The sequence below is a fragment of the Tasmannia lanceolata genome, unplaced genomic scaffold (genome assembly GCF_043159265.1).
Source record: "Tasmannia lanceolata isolate RefF3 unplaced genomic scaffold, GAP_Taslan_0.1 ptg000016l, whole genome shotgun sequence".
Taxonomy (NCBI): domain Eukaryota; kingdom Viridiplantae; phylum Streptophyta; class Magnoliopsida; order Canellales; family Winteraceae; genus Tasmannia; species Tasmannia lanceolata.
The window spans coordinates 12,591,788-12,613,046 of NW_027518693.1; the positions used below are offsets into that span (position 1 = coordinate 12,591,788).

General features: G+C 38.3%; 2 protein-coding genes, 1 long non-coding RNA gene and 1 pseudogene across 3 annotated transcripts; 2 read left to right on the forward strand and 2 right to left on the reverse strand.

Annotated features, from left to right (window-relative positions):
- Positions 1-4,079: 4,079 nt before the first annotated feature.
- On the reverse strand, positions 4,080-6,401 carry LOC143848456 (patatin-like protein 2). Its single transcript, XM_077357411.1, has 8 exons — positions 6,261-6,401; positions 5,955-6,136; positions 5,588-5,774; positions 5,160-5,321; positions 4,720-5,022; positions 4,403-4,578; positions 4,193-4,309; positions 4,080-4,150 (listed from the first exon to the last, which is right to left on the reverse strand). The coding sequence occupies exons 1-7, from the start codon at positions 6,399-6,401 to the stop codon at positions 4,222-4,224; spliced, it is 1,239 nt and encodes a 412-aa protein (XP_077213526.1). The 3' UTR covers positions 4,080-4,150; positions 4,193-4,221.
- Positions 6,402-9,147: 2,746 nt separating this feature from the next.
- On the forward strand, positions 9,148-14,023 carry LOC143847901 (patatin-like protein 2; annotated as a pseudogene).
- A 3,053-nt stretch (positions 14,024-17,076) lies between these two features.
- LOC143848358 (patatin-like protein 2) lies at positions 17,077-19,462 on the reverse strand. The gene is made up of 7 exons (XM_077357283.1): positions 19,267-19,462; positions 18,961-19,142; positions 18,594-18,780; positions 18,167-18,328; positions 17,726-18,028; positions 17,409-17,584; positions 17,077-17,317 (listed from the first exon to the last, which is right to left on the reverse strand). Exons 1-7 carry the CDS (start codon positions 19,405-19,407, stop codon positions 17,230-17,232), a joined length of 1,239 nt encoding a protein of 412 aa, XP_077213398.1. The 5' UTR covers positions 19,408-19,462; the 3' UTR covers positions 17,077-17,229.
- On the forward strand, positions 17,144-18,822 carry LOC143848359 (uncharacterized). The gene is made up of 2 exons (XR_013235375.1): positions 17,144-17,576; positions 18,181-18,822. It is a non-coding gene; the product is annotated as an uncharacterized LOC143848359 (long non-coding RNA).
- Positions 19,463-21,259: the final 1,797 nt, after the last annotated feature.

Sequence of the window (21,259 nt, forward strand, 5' to 3'; positions counted from 1 at the left end):
GTATAGGGGAGGTTGACTACTATATAACAACCATTCTCTGCCCCCCCCTCGAGCAAATTCCTGTCTCCGCCCTTGTCAGCTACCGTTCAAAATAAATAAATAAATAAATAAATAAAGACTGCAAATCCATCGTTACAAGTAATATAGAAAACAGAGAAGAATACTCAATACGGAAATTGTGATTTCTAAAACTTCGGAAAGAATTTGCTGTTAGAGTAATTAGGTCAAGCAACTTGAAGCATTACACCCAAGGTATCTAATTTGGAATACCAAGTTTGTTGCCTCCAGCCCCTATATACATTAGATACACTAGGGTTTTAATAGGTTAGTGAGCTTTAGCCCAAATAGGCCCACTACACCGGTCCATTATCGTATTGGGCTTATATTAGAACAAACATGGGTTATATTATATACCCAACAATCTCCTCCTATGTTCTACATATAGCACAATCTAATATATAGATAGAGTAATGTTCACAACAAAATATTGAATCATCCACATCACCATATGGTCTATATCATAAAAGATCTGTAATCCAACTGAAAACACGAATCCTTTTATGACAAACCAAGAGTTTTAGATATACAACAAGCTAAACTCAACCAAAAGGTAGTTTCACATATAAGTGAACCCCACTGATCTTAGAGGAATTCATTCATGGGGTATGATTCTCATCGAGATCCAAAATAAAGTTCCACAAAAAAGTGAACTCTATACATACTGAAATAAAAGCATAGTCTTTATGACTTTAGAAGATTTAAGTAAGTCATCTTCATCAAAGTCCAAATCAAGACAAGCTCCTCATTTTTCGCCAATCCCTGTGAATTACCACATATGAATTTCATGAAAATGAATCCAATCATTTGTGTAAAACACTAAAGTATCTAGTTCTACCTGAAGAAGAACTTAGTACAATTCCATAATTCACGAAGTATCTAGTTCTACCTGAAGAAGAACTTAGTACAATTCAAAATGGCTGAAAAAGTATCAGTATCACCCTCACCATAAGCATCATTGTCAAGTTTCAATAAAGAACAAGACCTAAACAACTTCTTTTGCAAATAACCATTCCTAATTGTCAAGTTTCATTAAAGAACAAGACCAAATAGTTTCTTTTGCAAAGAACCATTTCATGTTTTTTTTTGGAATGTTACAGTCATCTTATCCATATTTGAGTTAAGCTGTATCATCAAGTTTGGAATGTACAACCTTTTCCAAAAAAGGACATGTCATCAAATGTGGAATGACATACAACAACTGTAAACATCATCGAAACATATCAAGTGCCTATCTTAGCCAAAACAAAGGGAGATTCGAAAAATTCAAAATAACACGGATGTAGGTTAAGACATGTCTACACGGTCTTTAACCCCATCTCCCCCACAATTTTGAATATTCGATCTTTGGTTAGTCCCTGTTGTGAGAGCTCCGGCCTATTATCCTTCTATTTCGTATCAATCAAAGTGATAATCCCGTGTTCTTGAGATAATTCAGCATATGGCATGTTGCAGCCTAAGATGTCTCCTCTTACCATTAAAGAGTGAGTTCTTCACAACCATTGTTGTAGCTTGATTATCACATAACACACATAAGGAACTAATCCTTAACCCACTAAAGAACTAATCTTTAATCGGGTCAGTGGAATGCCATAACCATAATAAGATTCTTTATCCCTTAGCTTTCATCTATAGCTGAAGTTAGGGCATAAAGTTCCAATTCGACTTCCACACAACAACAATAAATTTGCTGTCATCTGATTCTGAGCCCCATGATACATCAGAATAAACTTCCACAATAAGTGGATGGCCACCATAGTTCAGAGCATACTCTTGAGTACACGAAAGATATCTCATCAGTTTAGAATAATCTAACTGATTCACACACTGTCTCTGCCTTAGAGATCAGCTTCTTGGTATAATCAAATGGTGTCTCAATCAGTTGGCACTTACTACATCCTCAAAAGGAAAGTAGTTTTTCATATAATGGGCTACGCCAAGGGTGATTCCTTGTCTTTCAAAAACTTACTTTTATACCAAGAATGGTGTTAACAACACCCACGTCTTTTTATGTCGAATTCTTTACCCAAGGTTAGTTTCACATTACTCACCACAGAGAGAGATTGGAAACAAGAATCAACATCTACATACAAGCAAATAATCATGACCTTATTTGACACAAAATGATAGTAAAAGCATTTATCAGAGTAATTGATCAGAAAAACCAAAGCTCTTTACTACGTTGTCAAATTTTTGATGTCACAATTTAGGTGTTTGATTAAGACTATAACAAAATTTTGTATAAGCACATACAAATATCTACTTACAGCCCATAGTCTTAGCCCTTTTTGGCAAATCGACTAGCTGTCAAGTTAGATTTTCTAACAGAGAGCTCATTTCATCATGAATGGCTTCTGCCCATAACAAAGAGTCCCTAGATCTCATCACTTCCTGATAGGATGATGGATCATTCTCCAAAGGGTAGGTCACAAAGTCCTCACCAAAATTATTGGGTACTCTACCACATATAAATGAAGTGCATATATCAAAATAATAGTAACTACTTTAACATCTTATAAAGTTAGTTGTTTACCTGAAGAAAGGGCCAAGTTCACAGTACCAGTGTGAGTGACCTCCATGTCTGCTCCACTAGCCACTGTACCAGTCTCCTTTACTTCGATAACACCAGTGAAAATTTTATTTGAGTTGTAAGCATGACAAATGGCTTCTGTATCCGACCACAAATTTGAAGAAGTACCGGCCTTTTTTTTTTTTCAACATGCCAGTGAAACTTTTAGGCTCAGCCTTATCTACCAACATAGTAGCTTCCTTATATGGTGTGTCCAAACGATTAACGTTTGACCATCTCAAAGGGAATTGCAGTCTTGTCCATTTTAGTCTAATTTACCAAAATAAAATATGGAAAGAGTACACCTGATTTGCGAAGCGCGATAACCAAATAAGAATAACTAAGTCGCGAACCAAATCCAAACTCGAATCCGAGATATCCAAGATGAAACCCAACAGCAAGAGATTACCACCAAGGGAAAAACCCAAACCCAACCTATTGGGATTTACAGGGGGTGAAACATGAACATAGAACCAAATCGCGAAATCCAAATCGAATCTACGAACCGAAGCCAAACACTAACTCCAAGAACCGAATTCAAGATAGTTTTGGCTATACATTTCTCTGGTTGGGGATGTACGAAAGAAACGGTAAAACCTTCAGTAAAAAAGTAAAAGTAAAAAAACAGGAGAAAAAGATAAAGATAATCTCCTCCTTCAATTAGCCTCGTGTTCTTTCTTATGATCTTTCCTTGCTCTTCCAACCATTTTCTTCAGCTGTTCTCTCACGAACCTCTTGTATATGAACGATGCTCCTCTGAACTGTGGTAACACTAACCAAGCCACAAACGCCACCTTTATCTGATACCATATTGGTATCCATTGCTTCAAGATTGTTAGAGTAATTAGGTCAAGCAAGAGTTTTCTTGAAGCATTACCACCAAGGTATCTAATTTGGAATACCAAGTTTGTTGCCTCCACCCCCTATATATATTAGATACACTAGGGTTTTAATAGGTTAGTGGGCTCTAGCCGAAATAGGCCCACTACACCGGTCCATTATCTTATTGGGCTTAAATTTGAACATACATGGGTTATATTATATACCCAACACTTGCTTCCTTCCTTTTGCGTTGTTTTGATCTTCATTCTAGTATTTGTTTACCGCAGAAACAGAGACTAGGCTTCTCATTAGGCTTGCCAAATTTAAGCGTAATTTGGTTATGTCTTCATTAGTCTTGTACACCGTTATACAACTGTCTCATTGACTAGGTTTCATTTTATCTTGGAGGCAATTCGCGGAATGCTGGGGCACACCTATTCTTCAACTGGCGGGGGCAAAAATTGTCTTATTGAATGAGATAATTCTAAGGCTCCTTGAAAAAAATCATTCTATATCTCCGCCATAACCAGCAAATTCCATAATTTCCCGTAAAAAAATAGTTTGGTGCGACAATAGATCTAATCATCCCTCTTTATTACCAACACGAATATGTTGAACAAATTTTCTAACTCTTTCCATATTTATTTCATAGAACAAAAGAATGAAAGAATATAATTCTGTTTAAAAAATACATAATTACACCTTAGCTTGCTCACAAGTACGTAAACTACCTATTCATCACACCTTAGCTTGCTCACAAGTACGTAAACTACCTATTCATCACACCTTAGCTTGCTCACTTTGGTGTGTGGTGACCTAAGCTCACGTAGCCTCCTTTCCTCTGAAAGTTGTTGGGCAAACCTGTAAAGAATAGTTTATACAATGATTAGGTGACTGATTAGGCTACGTTAATTTAAAAAAAAACACACACACACGAATGGTTTATATTTTCACCTTATGAGAGCTTGTTCGTTAGTGCCTTCATTCTTCATGGGCTCAAAGATTCCAGTCTCTAAGTTCACCCTCGAGACCGGTTTCTTCAACAGTCCGTCACCAATCTTCACAAGGCTCTCTAAGTTCTCCTTGGTAGCAATATCAACAGATGATGTGTGCCCGCTTAAGGTATCGTCCTGGTTTTTTCATTTAAGCGCTTCATCAGTTATTGAATTCAATGAGGTAATTGTATACTAAGAATTAGTAAAACAAAAAGAAATTTTTGAAATTTATTGTTTCCCTCTCCAAGAAAATAGCAACGTATCATGCATGTTTACCTGGATCCGAAGGTAGTTAGATTCAGAATGAAGAGCCCGAAAAAGAACAGAAATATGAATGTCAACCATATCTGCACTTGCTTGGGTAAACACTTTTACTAATGGAGTGGAACCTTTACTGTGTAACCAACCAAGAACTCCCCACTTGCTTGCTAGACTCGCACTGTACTTTGCTTTATTCTTCGGTGAACCAGTTCCCAAAGAGATGACTAAAAATCTACCATAGTCCATAGGTTTAATTGGGAAAAAATCTGTATTCCCTCGAAAAATCTCCTTCGTCACTTCCCCCATCGCAACCAATGCCTGAAACAATGGTCCACAAAATTCAGTAAAAACAAAACTCATTTAGGCTTTGGTCACCACAAATTCTGATATTTCAAAAATTGAAAGACTGTTTAAAGATTGCTGTAAAAGTATGGTGTGAAGGGCTGACTAGCTACCGGATTATTTGCAGCTACACCACCATCGATAAGGTTGAAGTCTCTCACATTTCCTTGATCATCTTTAGTTTTGAAGTAATGGGCAGGAAGGTATGTTGGAGCTGCAGATGTACTGATGCAAATGTCCGAGAGTTGAGCATCCAAGAACTGGTTGTTTTTTACCTGCACAGGAGAAAGGCATAACTAGGGTGGCTATTAAACATGTACAAGTCTTTTTTCTTTTTCTTTTTTATAAAATCATATAGAAAGCCCATTGTTGATTGTGATTACATGGAAATGGTCAAGCCCATATTTACCCCAGTCACCAGATACATGTTTACCCCAGTCACGAGATACATGAATTATAACCTTGTAATCCAAATTTAAAATGTAAAATAAAATGGCATAGTGAAGATATAATAATATAGTTGTGAGAAATGAGAAAGAACCTCATAAGAGGAGAAGATGGTGGGCTGAAGTCGCTTTATATCAAAAGTTGGAATAACCACGTTCGTCAAAGTTTGATGCAAACATGTCTTTCCTAGTTTCTCCTCGACAAGGCCATGAAGATACTTGCCATTGTATTTGGGTCCGCATATTTCTTTCAATATCATTGTAACTGAAGATAAAGGACCTCTGTAATTGAAAATCAAAGTTCAAAAAGCAAGTGTTAGTCGAGGGAATTCATGATAGGGAGTATAAGTTTGTGATAAAAAAGTCCATAGAAAAAGACATTTAGAACCACCATGGACAGTTTTTGTTGTGATTATTAGAACCATTTATTGTTATCATTATTGTTATTATTATTATTATTACCGAATTTGTGGGAAGATTTTGGGGGAATGATTAAGGTAGAAAGCCTTGACATCTTTGGCACTAAATAAAGGGCGCTCTTTTTCGTTTGGTGCAGTTAGCATGGCAGTCACAAGGCCACCGGTGCTTGTCCCAGCAATCACATCAAAATAGTCTGCGATTCGAGCGTCCTCGCCGTCCAACTTCTACTCCACAAACCACCAAAGAAATTAAAACTAATTAAGCAAACAAGATAGAAAATTTCAATTATCCTACATTATGAATTCAAAACCTGTTCTTTTGATTATGCTCCACAAGAACATGTCATACCTGGAGCTGTAATTCTAGAAAGCTAAGAATGGTGGCAGGGATTATCCCTCTAATTCCTCCTCCATCGATGCTTAGAACGGTTATTAGGTTTCCATAAGTTGGGGGCTGGATCTGATTGAGGGATGATGTTGCACGCTTCATTATGTATCGAGAAGAAGGCAATGACTAGGATATGCTATGTATCAGAAAATAAATATTAAGGCAATGACTAGAATGAGTACTTATAGTAACTTGATTGAGGAAGAAGGAAACCACCATGATTCTTCGTCTATAAAAGCGATTGATTAAGTCGCTTTTGGATTGCGTTCGTTGGTTTTGACCGAGATGCGTCTGATTAAATTAATGTAATTTGGATTATGTTTTGAATGTGATTTATGGTGTTCAAACCAAGCAGTCATGGAAACGGTGAAGATCCTGGTGTTGTGTTAGAATTGTAGGTGAGGACTAAGATAAGACTTAGGTTGGTTGCATGAATTTGGGTGAAATGAATAGGCAACGTTTTTTAAGTGGCTCTCTCCAAGGTAATAAACAACACATTACCTTAAATGATCATACATCATAAGTAGTACAAAAGTTGTTCTCTGGTTTTTTCACTGCCATTCGTGTTCTCTAACTTTTTCCTCATTCTTGGTAGCTAGAGATTTGCTTTAGGAAATCTATCGGTTGACTTTTTTCACACGTGGATTGTTAGTTGACCATGCCTAAATAGTTTGTACGTGGGTTTGATACATGCGCTCCACCAAACCCAAATAGAAACGATAGGGTAGCTTGAGATAAGAGTGAGGTCATGTTATTTGGATTTCAAAACGTGAGGTTTCCTTTTATATTTTATCAAGATGTGAGGCAGATACCAAATGTAAAAGACGAATTCAAGAATATTTAAAGAAGTGAGGTACAATGATGATGTTGTAATATGGTTTAATTGGTGTTGATTTTCATCCAATTACAATATTTTGTACCTGATTTCTATGAAAACAGAAAAATAGGTCAAGTTAGGAAACATTTTCGACGCGGCAAGATGAGGCACGGATTATAGGAGTGCAACTTGGGTTGGATTCAACCCGGATAACGGTCAGGTTGGGTTGGGTTGGGTTGACTTCGGATCGGGTTCGGGTTGAGGGCTTGGGCAGCCCGACCTGAGTGCCTCGAGAACACTCCGATTGCCCACCAAATATCACAGAAAGGAAGAAGAAGACAAAAGCACTGAGAACATAATGAATTAACAGAAAGCCAATAGGTATGGAAATCAAATTCCATTCCTATTCCATTTCCCATGGTAAAGGGAATGTGGATTCCAATTCTTGTGTTTGGTTACCCATTAACGAAGCATTTTCAGAAAAAATAACAGATTTAGGGTCTCACATATGAGACGAAGCATTAGCTATAGAGAGAGACAGATAGAGATTTTCCCTTAAATCATGGAGAGAGAAGGAGAGATATTTTCTCCCTTAAATCGTGGAAATTTTTTCTCCCTAATTTTGTCAACAAAATCGAGTTCTTTTTGTGTTGGGAAGCAGAATACCACCTACCTAGGGTGGTATCAAAATCCACCCAAGATTCCACCTAAAATTCCGGTTGGGCATTGCCTTTGCGCCGAGTAAAATCACCCAAACGCAAGAATCGTGGGGATAGAATCAAACACTGATTCTTTAATTCCGATTCCTTTAATCCAAACGCACCGGGTACAAATAGGGTCGGTTACTAAGGGTACGAATCGGGTCAGGTTGAGGCCAACCCAACCCGAGATAGCATTTTCTCAACCCTAACCCGACCCAAACCGAGCCTTGGGTTGAGGATCAAACCTAACCCAAATTGCCTATAAATCCCTCAACCATATCTGTCCTGCCTAACCCTTTTTCTTTCTTCCAAATTGAGTAGGCTTGGGTTCGGGCTCACCTAGGGAAAAAAAAGAAAAAGGCATAATCGTAAGATTTTAAAAATCACGATAAAATTACAAGATGGAGGTTGGGTTCGTGTTAGTTTAAGTTGCCCAAAGCCTCAACCCTAAGCCAACACAAAATTAATTAAATAAGGTTGACTTTTCTCGCCCTAATACAACCTAACCCAAGGAAATGCCAACCCAACCCGAGAACACATCAGGTTTAGGGTGAGCTTGACCCAAGTTGCACCCAAAAAAAATCACCTTTTTCAACTACTTTGGTGAGGGAAAAGAGTCGGGCCACATGGGCATGGGCAGAAAAGGGTGAGACACGAAAAGTAGTCTCCTAGTACCAGTTTGAATCGAAACATGCAAGGAAACACCACTATCAGATGGGGTGGCACCCCAAAACCAATCAAAACACCAACTAAACTCCAGCCAAGCAGACCCTAGTAGATTCACCCATCGATTTATTTTAGTACATGGGTACGTCACCTAAGTTCTTACCTAGATGTTGAAATCTGTCATATACGGAAAAAAAAAGACTCTGATATGAGTTCTAGCTATTACCAAAATTAGATAACTAAAGAAAGATCAATTAAATATAAACCCTACTGCAAAACCACGTTGCCATGGTAATTCCACTAATATATCATTCTCTGTCAATGGATTCAGTCATCCTTTCCTGCTAAATTGTCAGTTCTAATTTCCCTTGACCAGAACCTTATAGACGGGCCTAACTTCTATCCTTATCTAATTTCTCAAACAAGCAACCTCTAATTATATTCACTTAATTGAAAGACTAAGTAGCATTTGGTTTGATTAAATGTGGCATCCTGACCAGAATTTATTTTCTATAAACAGCGAATCAATTCCAAGAAGATCATATTTTCTGTTAAATACTGAATCAACTATAGTAGTATTCATTCTTCCAAAACATACCCATTAATGGAAACTCTTCATTAGTTTAATACCCCATCTAATTTGGTATCCTATTCTTAATCCTCTATGGAAGAAGAACGCCCTACGTATGGAAACCTAATCACTATTCTTAGCATTGATGGGGGAGGAATTAGAGGAATCATCCCAGCAACCATTCTTGGGTTCCTAGAATCACAACTTCAGGTATGATATATTTTGAAAAAAAATCATCAACAATGTACATAAGCTTATCAAGCTTGGTTCTTGGGTTCCAGGAATTAAGGTTGCAACTTGGAGCGGATTAACTGAACCGTATTGACCTGACCCAAAAATACCTCGGGTCAGGCTCAGAATTCATGGGTAATGGGTTGGGTGGGTTTTCAGGTTGGAAAACCTGCCCGTTTGGGTCGGTTTAGAGTGTGCAAAACCCAACCCTATCTAGGTCGAGGTAGGTTTAAAGTCAAGGTGGCAAACGGGCCGTGCCGGCCCACGGCCCGGCAAGGCACGGCACGCCATGGATAGCAACAGTAACGCGACGAAGCTACGGGCCGTGCCGGGCTTGGTTGGGCGGCCTGGCGGCTAGGCACGGCACGGGCCGCGAGCCTTGTTCCCCCTTATAAAATGTTTTTTTTTAAAAAAAACCCCGAAAATACCTCCCAAAAGTTGTTTCAAACGGCTAGTTTGGGGGCTAGTTTCGTCCAAAACATATATTTTCAAAAATAAAAATAAACATGGGCCGGCACGGCACGACACGGCTGGCCGCGGGCCGTGCCGTGCCTAGCCTCGAGGTTTTCCGCCCAGCACGGCACGGCCCATGAACCCTTCCGTGCCGTGCCGTGCCCGTTCCGCGGGCCTATCCGGGCCTCATTTGGTCGCGCCGTGCTGGCCCGGCAAGGCACGTTTGCCACCTTGCGTTTAAAGAGAAAAAAAAACACAAAACCTAAAATCAGACTTTTATAGGTGTACTTTGAATTTCTTAATTATATCTTGAGTAACATGACAATTTATTTCCACGTATATTGTTATAATTGCTTTCATTGAGGTGGTCGGGTTTGTGATGTGAGAAAAGTAGTTCCTTTTTTAATTTGTGGACGTGATGACTTAAAATCCTGACCTAACCCAGCCTGAGAAACTATCTCGGCTAGGGTCGGGTTTATGATTCTTGGGTTATCCCATAAAAACCTTAACCCCACCCAAGATACCCATACCCATATCTCCAACAGCTTAAGCTCTCGGAGTTGGTGTTATTTAATCATTTATAATTTAACACCCCTCACGTTTGGCCCCCCTTTTTTCGGTTGGCCATACATGTGGATTTTTAATTAATATCAAAAAGTTGTTGGGTTTTGAACCCGGAGCTTGCCCTTAGGCAATTGCTCTTATACCATGTGAAACAACTAATTACTCCAAAAACTTAAGTTGTTAGAGTTGGTATTATGTAATCATTTACACTTCAACAATATATTTTGGGAAATGATTTTAGCACTACCATGTTTTGATAAAGATGCGCGACGCATCTTGTCGTTTAGTATTTAAAGGCAAGAGCATTTTGAGAACTGTAATATTGTTCTGAAAGCACTTCAAATACTAAACGTCAAGATGCTTTGCGCATCTTTATCAAAATCTATAACGCTGAAATCATTTGCCTATATTTTTTTACCATTTAATTTCAAAGGTTGTGTTATGGAGCAGGAACTCGAAGGTGAGAATGCAAGAATTGCAGATTATTTCGATGTGATTCCAGGGACAAGCAATGGTGGTCTCGTGACTGTCGTGTTAACTGCGCCAAATGAAAAAAATCGTCCTCTATTTGCCGCCAAAGATATCAAGGATTTCTACCTCGATCATGTATCCAAAATCTTCCCACAATCAAGGTAATAACAACAACAAAGATAACTATAATGATGATTAACCGCTGATTACTTTGCTAATTTACTCACATTTTTTCTTTGCTTTTGTTTTAAAAATCACAGTGGTCCATTTGTGTTAGCACGAAAGTTATTGAAAGCAGTCGGTAGACCCAAATATAATGGCAAGTATCTTCATGATCTTGTAAAGGAAATACTAGGGAAAACAAGGCTGCACCAGACTTTGACGAATGTGGTTATTCCAACATTCGATATCAAGCAACTCCAGTCCACCATCTTCTCCACTTATGAGATTCTTCTTCTTCTTTTTCTTCTTCTTCTTCTTCTTATTATTATTAGTATTATTATTATTTACATGCTATTTAGGTGGAATCATGGACATACAAGCTTGAAAGTGAAATGAGATGTTCTTACAATTAGCCCTAATGAGTTGGTTTATATAACTAGATTTTCAATAGCCTTACAATTAACCCTATATATAAAACACACAAGGGATAAATATAGAAAGATTAAGAAAAGAAGTCCTCACCGGAGCGCTCCCTAAGCGAAACATCAATCTAATCGAGAAAAGACAGTTCGATGATGAATATCAGTGATATTGATTTCACTTCGTTAGGAAAGAGTGAGCACTCTTCAAGGAGCTCAAGAGGCATCTCATCTCTATTTGCATTAGAGAGACCCGCGGATGAAAGAAGATTTTTGCATATTGACTCTGAGTAAGAAGGCTCTTTTCTATAGTGCCCTTGATGAAGTGATTTTACCCAGCATATTGGGAGCTTGCTTAATCTATCATAGGGATCGGATTTTTATTAATCTAGTTTTTCTTTATTTTCTAGGAAGAAAATAAATGAGAGGAGAGTGAAGGGACGGGTGCAGAGACCAGTGGACGACTAGATCGGCCATCCGCTAGAGAACGTTGTTGCTAAGGGGGAACAAGCACTGGTGGTCTTGTGACTGCCATATTAACTGCACCAAATGAAGACAGCCGCCCCTTATTCGCAGCCAAAGATATCATAGATTTCTACCTGGAACATTCCCCAAAAATCTTCCCACAATGGGGGTAAGACTCTAATCATGAATGCTATATCCATTTAGCGCTGCCAACAGATTCATACCCTTTGGTAAACGATTATGTGCATCGCCAATGAGTGTATTTCTTGTAGTCAGCCTAAGGTTCCTGTTAATAAATGACTAATTAACATGCTGTTTTTTGTTTTTAATTGCAGTGGCTTCCTCGCTCCATTGATCAAGATTTTCAAAGCAATAACTGGACCAAGATACAATGGCAAGTATGTTCATAGCCTAGTTAAGGAAAAGCTAGGAAACACGCGGTTGAGCCAGGCCTTGACACATGTGGCTATTCCAACATTCGATATCAAGCGACTTCAACCCACAATCTTCTCCACCTATGAGGTTGTTACCTCATTTCTGACAAATATATTCTCCATTTATTTTATTTTTCATTTTCCATTTTTTATTTTCAATTCTAGTTCAATTCCTAATCCATGAACACCAACAGTAATCACATGTTTTGATAAGATCCTCAACGAGCGATGAAGTTCCTTTTTCTTTTTCTTTTTTGAAATTGATTGATATTTTGGCAAGATCAGTCTTTGTATCCCTTTTTCCAATCTAGAATAACATAGATTGTTAACGGAATTAAGTACTATAATTAAAATCTAACATTAGTATTTAACCGATCAAAAAAAAAAAAACATTAGCATTTTATCTAACTATGCCCTTCTTCTAGTACAGGCACATTACAATCCATCCTTGAATGCTCTATTCTCAGATATCACCATCAGCACATCCGCAGCTCCATCTTACCCTCCTGCCCATTACTTTGAAACGATGGATTCTCAAGGGAATGTGAGGGAATTCAACCTTATTGATGGTGGTGTAGCTGCTAATAATCCCGTAAGTGCAAGACCCTTCACCCTTACTCTTAAGAAAACCTCTTAATGAAAGTTTCTGTCTGGAATCTAAAGACATGTCCAGAGAATTCTAAATTTTCTTCAATGAGCAAAGTCTAAACTGGACTCTCTTCTTAAATCCGTGGTTTCAGGCATTGGTTGCCATAGGTCAAGTGACAAAGGAGATTTGTCGAGGAAACGCAAACTTCTTCCCAATTAAACCAATGGACTATGGCAGATTTTTAGTCATCTCATTAGGAACTGGTTCGCCGAAGAACAAAGAGAAATACAATGCAAAAGGCGCACGCAAGTGGGGGGTTCTAGGTTGGTTGCTTAGCGTTGGTTGCTTAGCGTTGGTTGCACTCCTTTGGTGGATGACATTCACCTTTCTGTGCTTTTCCAAGCTCTTCATTCTGAATCTAATTACCTTCGGATTCAGGTAAGCACACATACTTATTTTCTTTAAAGGGGAAAATCCTATCTTGCACATAGATTATTACTTACGATCCGTTTCTTTCGATAAAAATGGGTGTAAAACAAATTTTACACTCATTTTAAGTGGGAAAATGGGCATAAAACTTGTTTTACGTCCATTTTTAAGTAGAAAAATGAATGTAGAATTTGTTTTATGCCCATTTTACGTCGAAAGAAATGGTGCCTCAATGTAAAACACCCTCATATATGGATGAATTGATAATGATTCTACTGAATAAAACACCAGGATGATACATTAAGCAGTCCTACTTCCTCCGTTGATATTGCTACAAAGGAAAACTTGGAGAATGTTGTAAAGATTGGTGAAGAATTGTTGAAGAAACCAGTCTCGAGGGTGAACCTAGATAATGGAGTATATGAACCTGTGAAAAATGAAGGCACTAATGAAGAAGCTCTCATAAGGTGAAACTAAACTCCTCATGCGCCTTTCTATTACTAGAATTTTTTCCATTTCTTCACTGATCATTGAATTTCAAAATTGTTTACAGGTTTGCTAAACAACTATCAGATGAAAAGAAACTTCGAGATATGAGATCACCACATACCAAAGGTGTAAACTATACTTGATAAAATTTTTGGAGATAAGCCAGCCAGTAGAGTTGTTAACAAAAAAATGTATTATTTGCTATGTTCCAAATTGTATTAATTTTTTTATTCTATTCAACACATTGTTGAAATTTCAACCAATCTCTTGTGGATCTAAAAGATTATGTTGTTTAAAATGTTTCCAATAATATGTTGAAATAATTTTAATAAAGTATTGGAAGTCTAAGTGAATCTGTTAGACTTGGAACAAGCCCTATTCAAAGCAAGCCTTGAAAAACTAGGTGTCTTTCGGTAGCCTTTCTTATTGCATTGTAAATGTAGAAGTCCTTTAGTCTATGTTCTATGTTTGGTAATGTGTAGGTTGTTGCTTAGGAAATATGTGCAATTGTGTTTTAATCTCAATATATAATCCTCAAAAACAAGTTTATCCATGAGATTTGGGGCCTCATGAATAGTATATCAAGCAGGCAAGCTCTCATTTTTTGTATGTTTGGCAACAAGAGAACAATTTTCTTCCCTTCAACTACAGCTGAACCCACTAGTACTTTTGTCACAAGTATTTTCCTAGATCTTGGACTTGTATTCTTTGTTTTTTCCCTTCTTTGGTTGTCTTGTTCTTGATCATCTCGATCCCCAGGGCCGGGTGTTCTCCGGGTTTCATTTTTTAACTATATATAAATCGTTGCCATTCAAAAAAATAAAATAAAATACAACGACGACAAAAAGATTATAACGTTTTGACATAGGTATTGCAAGTAATCGGTGTGGAATGAGGTTTGAGTCCTACTTGAAGATCATTACACTTAATGTGGTACATTTGAGGTTTGAGTTCTACTTGAAAATCATATATGGTCGGAAAGGGCATTCGGGACTAAGGGTGTCAATTTTGGCTCGGGCTCGGAAGCTCGCTCGAGCTCGGCTCGAATCCTTAACCAGCCGAGCCGGCTGGCCAGGCTCGTTAAGCTTAACGAGCCAAGCCCGAGCTAGGTCAGGCTCGGCTCGTTAAGGATTTAATATATATATTATATATTAATATATACACTAAAAGGGTTGTCCAGGGAGTGAAAGGGGGAGGCAAAATATGTCACTTCTTTTTTGGAACCCCATTTGTTACTTGGACCACCCCCAGTAGTGTAAAAATAGTAGTCAAATTACACTAGATAGGGCTGTCCAGGGAAGATGAGGGGCGTGAAACTGTGAATATATCATTGCCCTTAATATAACCAGAGCTCGGTAAGGCTCGAGAGCCCGGCTGAGCCGAGGCGAGCTCGAGCCCGAGCCGAGCCTGGCTCGGCTCGACACGTTTACACCCCTATTCGGGACCAGTAGTCACAGCCTGCTGTTACAACATAATATCGGGCTCCAGCATACCCAGGACCCAACCACACCTCGTCCGGGTACAAAATATTACATAACCAAACCAAATTCCCTGATCCGTTCTCCTAATTGGAAATTGATTACATAAACGTTCATACTTCCATTACTTCCGGTTGAGCTCCTTGCTTGTCCAATTTGTCAGCCACCTCATTCTCTGACCTCCTCCGATGTTCAATCTTTGGATCAAGCATTCTCATCAGATCAAGTATCGACATTGATCTAAAAATATCCTTATATTTCTTTTCTTCCATACATTCCAAGTTATAGCATAAGGAAGTGCTTGCCAAAGAGGCTTACCCGTATTTCCAAAAGGCCGAGCTTGCTCAAAGAGCAGATTGACCTTGGAAATACCCAGGACATACCAAAAGCCCCCAACGCGCTTACCCATAACCGGTATGTGTAGGGGCAATGTAAAAGCAGATGGTCCCCTCATCCACAGATGGTCCATATATGGTCGGAAAGCCTTGTTTAAAGCTCCCAGATAACCTATTTCTCATAGTAAGATGGAAATGGCTACCTAAGTCTAAATAAATGTTTTACTATTAAACATTAGGGAGTCCCATCGAACTCAAACCTACAAACTTTTACATCAATTCACTCATCCGCTCTCAGGCCATCAATTCTACATGTTACATGTTTTCCTTTTTGCTTATCACAAAACGTGGAAGACTTGTTGAATTCAAAGAAAACGAAATGTTTTCACGAGGAAAACCTAAATAATGTACCAAAGAAAAGGATATGTAAAGGAGCCTTTTTGCACATTTTGTTAATAGAAAAAACTCGTGCAGAAGAGCTTGGAGTTCTCCTTAGCAACCTACAATTTAATTAAAAATCCCTTGGGTTTTGTTTGCTTGCTCTTTTTTTTAAGCTGGAAAAGAATGTGGCCCCAGGCTGGACCTCAAAACCCTCCGGTTTTGTTTGCTTGATCTAATTGTCAGATTTGAACTCCCACTAAACATCCATGATAAGAGGGTTAAAAGCCACCAATAAGTGTCTATAAAGACTGCAAAACCACCCGGTTGGTGTGAAGGCTCTAAGAAATGATCTTGGAGAGGAAATTTGGGCATTTGCAGGTCCCATCGGGATAGCGGATTCAAACAAACTGGAGGTTAGGGTTGCACGTCAAGGATTTAAATTATTATATAAAACTTGCCTAGAAAAAGTGATAGTTGAAGGAGATTCCTTGAATGTGATTCGTTGGCTTAAAGGGCTTCACCCTTATTTTTGGTGATTTGCTAGATTTTTTTTTCAAATGAGATTCAAGATTGGATTGGGGTCTCATCGATTGTTTTCTGTCTTTGTATTTGAGCACCTTGGTCTTCTTGTACTGATATTAGTTACCAGTGGCGGAGCCAGAGGGGCACAATTGCGCCCCAGAAAATTGGATTTTTCCCATGTCAATGTAAAGAAATTGCCCCCCAGCCCCCATAATAGAAATTCTAACCCCCTTATTTGCTATTTAACCTGTCCTTCAACCTACAGAATTTAATGCTCTCTCTCTCTCTCTCTCTCTAAAGTCCTTTTCCGAGGGGAAATAATATCAGCACAATCATCGTTTGATATTCACCGACTCATACCTATTTATGTATGAGTTGGTGAATATTTGACCCAATTCATACCTATTTATGTTGTGGACCACCAAATTGATGGTTTCAATCATCCTATGGTGTGGGCCGTACAATACTCTTTGAAAAATAATGAACTATGCAGGCTTACACCATGTGGGTTCCTGGCTTCGCCCCTGTCAGCTACCATTCAAAATAAATAAATAAAGACTGCAAATCCATCGTTACAAGTACTATAGAAAACAATGGATCCAATCATCCCTCTTTATTACCAACACGAATATGTTAAACAAATTTTCTAACTCTTTCCATATTTATTTCATAGAACAAAAGAATGAAAGAATATAATTCTGTTTAAAAAAATACATAATTACACCTTAGCTTGCTCACAAGTACGTAAACTACCTATTCATCACACCTTAGCTTGCTCACTTTGGTGTGTGGTGACCTAAGCTCACGTAGCCTCCTTTCCTCTGAAAGTTGTTGTGCAAACCTGTAAAGAATAGTTTATACAATGATTAGGTGACTGATTAGGCTACATTAATAAAAAAAAACACTCACGCACGAATGGTTTATATTTTCACCTTATGAGAGCTTGTTCGTTAGTGCCTTCATTCTTCATGGGCTCAAAGATTCGAGTCTCTAAGTTCACCCTCGAGACGGGTTTCTTCAACAGTCCGTCACCAATCTTCACAAGGCTCTCTAAGTTCTCCTTGGTAGCAATATCAACAGATGATGTGTGCCCGCTTAAGGTATCGTCCTGGTTTTTTCATTTAAGCGCTTCATCAGTTATTGAATTCAATGAGGTAATTGTATACTAAGAACTAGTAAAACAAAAAGAAATTTTTGAAATTTATTGTTTCCCTCTCCAAGAAAATAACAACGTATCATGCAAGTTTACCTGGATCCGAAGGTAGTTAGATTCAGAATGAAGAGCCCGAAAAAGAACAGAAATATGAATGTCAACCATATCTGCACTTGCTTGGGTAAACACTTTTACTAATGGAGTGGAACCTTTACTGTGTAACCAACCAAGAACTCCCCACTTGCTTGCTAGACTCGCACTGTACTTTGCTTTATTCTTAGGTGAACCAGTTCCCAAAGAGATGACTAAAAATCTACCATAGTCCATAGGTTTAATTGGGAAAAAATCTGTATTCCCTCGAAAAATCTCCTTCGTCACTTCCCCCATCGCAACCAATGCCTGAAACAATGGTCCACAAAATTCAGTAAAAACAAAAACTCATTTAGGCTTTGGTCACCACAAATTCTGATATTTCAAAAATTGAAAGACTGTTTAAAGATTGCTGTAAAAGTATGGTGTGAAGGGCTGACTAGTTACCGGATTATTTGCAGCTACACCACCATCGATAAGGTTGAAGTCTCTCACATTTCCTTGATCATCTTTAGTTTTGAAGTAATGGGCAGGAAGGTATGTTGGAGCTGCAGATGTACTGATGCAAATGTCCGAGAGTTGAGCATCCAAGAACTGGTTGTTTTTTACCTGCACACGAGAAAGGCATAACAAGGGTGGCTATTAAACATGTACAAGTCTTCTTTTTTTAATTTTTTATAAAATCATATAGAAAGCCCATTGTTGATTGTGATTACATGGAAATGGTCAAGCCCATATTTACCCAAGTCACCAGATACATGTTTACCCCCGTCACCAGATACATGAATTATAACCTTGTAATCCAAATTTAAAATGTAAAATAGAATGGCATAGTGAAGATATAATAATATAGTTGTGAGAAATGAGAAAGAACCTCATAAGAGGAGAAGATGGTGGGCTGAAGTCGCTTTATATCAAAAGTTGGAATAACCACGTTCGTCAAAGTTTGATGCAGACATGTCTTTCCTAGTTTCTCCTCGACAAGGCCATGAAGATACTTGCCATTGTATTTGGGTCCGCATATTTCTTTCAATATCATTGTAACTGAAGATAAAGGACCTCTGTAATTGAAAATCAAAGTTAAAAAAGCAAGTGTTAGTCAAGGGAATTCATGATAGGGAGTATAAGTTTGTGATAAAAAAGTCCATAGAAAAAGACATTTAGAACCACCATGGACAGTTTTTTATGTGATTATTAGAACCATTTATTGTTATCATTATTGTTATTATTATTATTATTACCGAATTTGTGGGAAGATTTTGGGGGAATGATTAAGGTAGAAAGCCTTGATATCTTTGGCACTATATAAAGGGCGCCCTTTTTCGTTTGGTGCAGTTAGCATGGCAGTCACAAGGCCACCGGTGCTTGTCCCAGCAATCACATCAAAATAGTCTGCGATTCGAGCGTCCTCGCCGTCCAACTTCTACTCCACAAACCACCAAAGAAATTAAAACTAATTAAGCAAACAAGATAGAAAATTTCAATTATCCTACATTATGAATTCAAAACCTGTTCTTTTGATTATGCTCCACAAGAACATGTTATACCTGGAGCTGTAATTCTAGAAAGCTAAGAATGGTGGCAGGGATTATCCCTCTAATTCCTCCTCCATCGATGCTTAGAACGGTTATTAGGTTTCCATAAGTTGGGGGCTGGATCTGATTGAGGGATGATGTTGCACGCTTCATTATGTATCGAGAAGAAGGCAATGACTAGGATGTGCTATGTATCAGAAAATAAATAGTAAGGCAATGACTAGAATGAGTACTTATAGTAACTTGATTGAGGAAGAAGGAAACCACCATGATTCTTCGTCTATAAAAGCGATTGATTAAGTCGCTTTTGGATTGCGTTCGTTGGTTTTGACCGAGATGCGTCTGATTAAATTAACGTAATTTGGATTATGTTTTGAATGTGATTTATGGTGTTCAAACCAAGCAGTCATGGAAACAGTGAAGATCCTGGTGATGTGTTAGAATTGTAGGTAAGGACTAAGATAAGACTTAGGTTGGTTGCATGAATTTGGGTGAAATGAATAGGCAACGTTTTTTAAGTGGCTCTCTCCAAGGTAATAAACAACACATTACCTTAAATGATCATACATCATAAGTAGTACAAAAGTTGTTCTCTGGTTTTTTTCACTGCCATTCGTGTTCTCTAACTTTTTCCTCATTCTTGGTAGATAGAGATTTGCTTTAGGAAATCTATCGGTTGACTTTCTTCACACGTGGACTGTTAGTTGACCATGCCTAAATAGTTTTTACGTGGGTTTGATACATGCGCTCCACCAAACCCAAATAGAAAAGATAGGGTAGCTTGAGATAAGAGTGAGGTCATGTTATTTGGATTTCAAAACGTGAGGTTTCTTTTTATATTTTATCAAGATGTGAGACAGATACCAAATGTAAAAGACGAATTCAAGAATATTTAAAGAAGAGAGGGACTGAGTCTTTGGAATACAATGATGATGTTGTAATATGGTTTAATTGGTGTTTATTTTCATCCAATTACAATATTTTGTACCTGATTTCTATGAAAACAGAAAAATAGGTCAAGTTAGGAAACATTTTCGATGCGGCAAGATGAGGCACGGATTATAGGGGTGCAACTTGGGTTGGATTCCACTCGGAAAACGGTCAGGTCGGGTTCGGGTTGAGGGCTTGGGCAACCCGACCCAAGTGAAACCCGCCATTTTTTTTTTATCATTTTTGTTTTAAATAAGCTAAAAAAAACTCGGGTTGGGTTGGGTAGGGTTGAACTCGGGCTGGGTTGTGAAAAAGGGTACCTCGAGAACACTCCGATTGCCCAACAAATATCATAAAAACACAGAAAGGAAGAAGGAGACAAAAGCACTGAGAACAGAATGAATTAACAGAAAGCCAATAGGTATGGAAATCAAATTCCATTGCTATTCCATTTCCCATGGTAAAGGGAATGTGGATTCCAATTCTTGTGTTTGGTTACCCATTAACGAAGCATTTTCAGAAAAAATAACAGGTTTAGGGTCTCACATATGAGACGAAGCATTTGCTATAGAGAGAGACAGATAGAGATTTTCCCTTAAATCATGGAGAGAGAGAGAGAGAGAGAGAGAGAGAGAGAGAGAGAGAGAGAGAGAGATTTTCTCCCTTAAATCATGGAGATTTTTTCTCCCTAATTTTGTCAACAAAATCGAGTTCTTTTTGTGTTGGGAAGCAGAATACCACCTACCTAGGGTGGTATCAAAATTCACCTAAGATTCCACATAAAATTCCGGTTGGGCATTGCCTTTGCACCGAGTAAAATCACCCAAACACAAGAATCGTGGGGATAGAATCAAACACTGATTCTTTAATTCCGATTCCTTTAATCCAAAAGCACCTGGTACAAATAGGGTCGGTTACTAAGGGTACGAATTGAATCGGGTCAGGTTGAGGCCAACCCAACCCGAGATAGCATTTTCTCAACCAAACCCGACCCAAACCAAGCCTTGGGTCGAGGATCAAACCTAACCCAAATTGCCTCTAAATCCCTCAACCATATCTGTCCTGCCTAACCCTT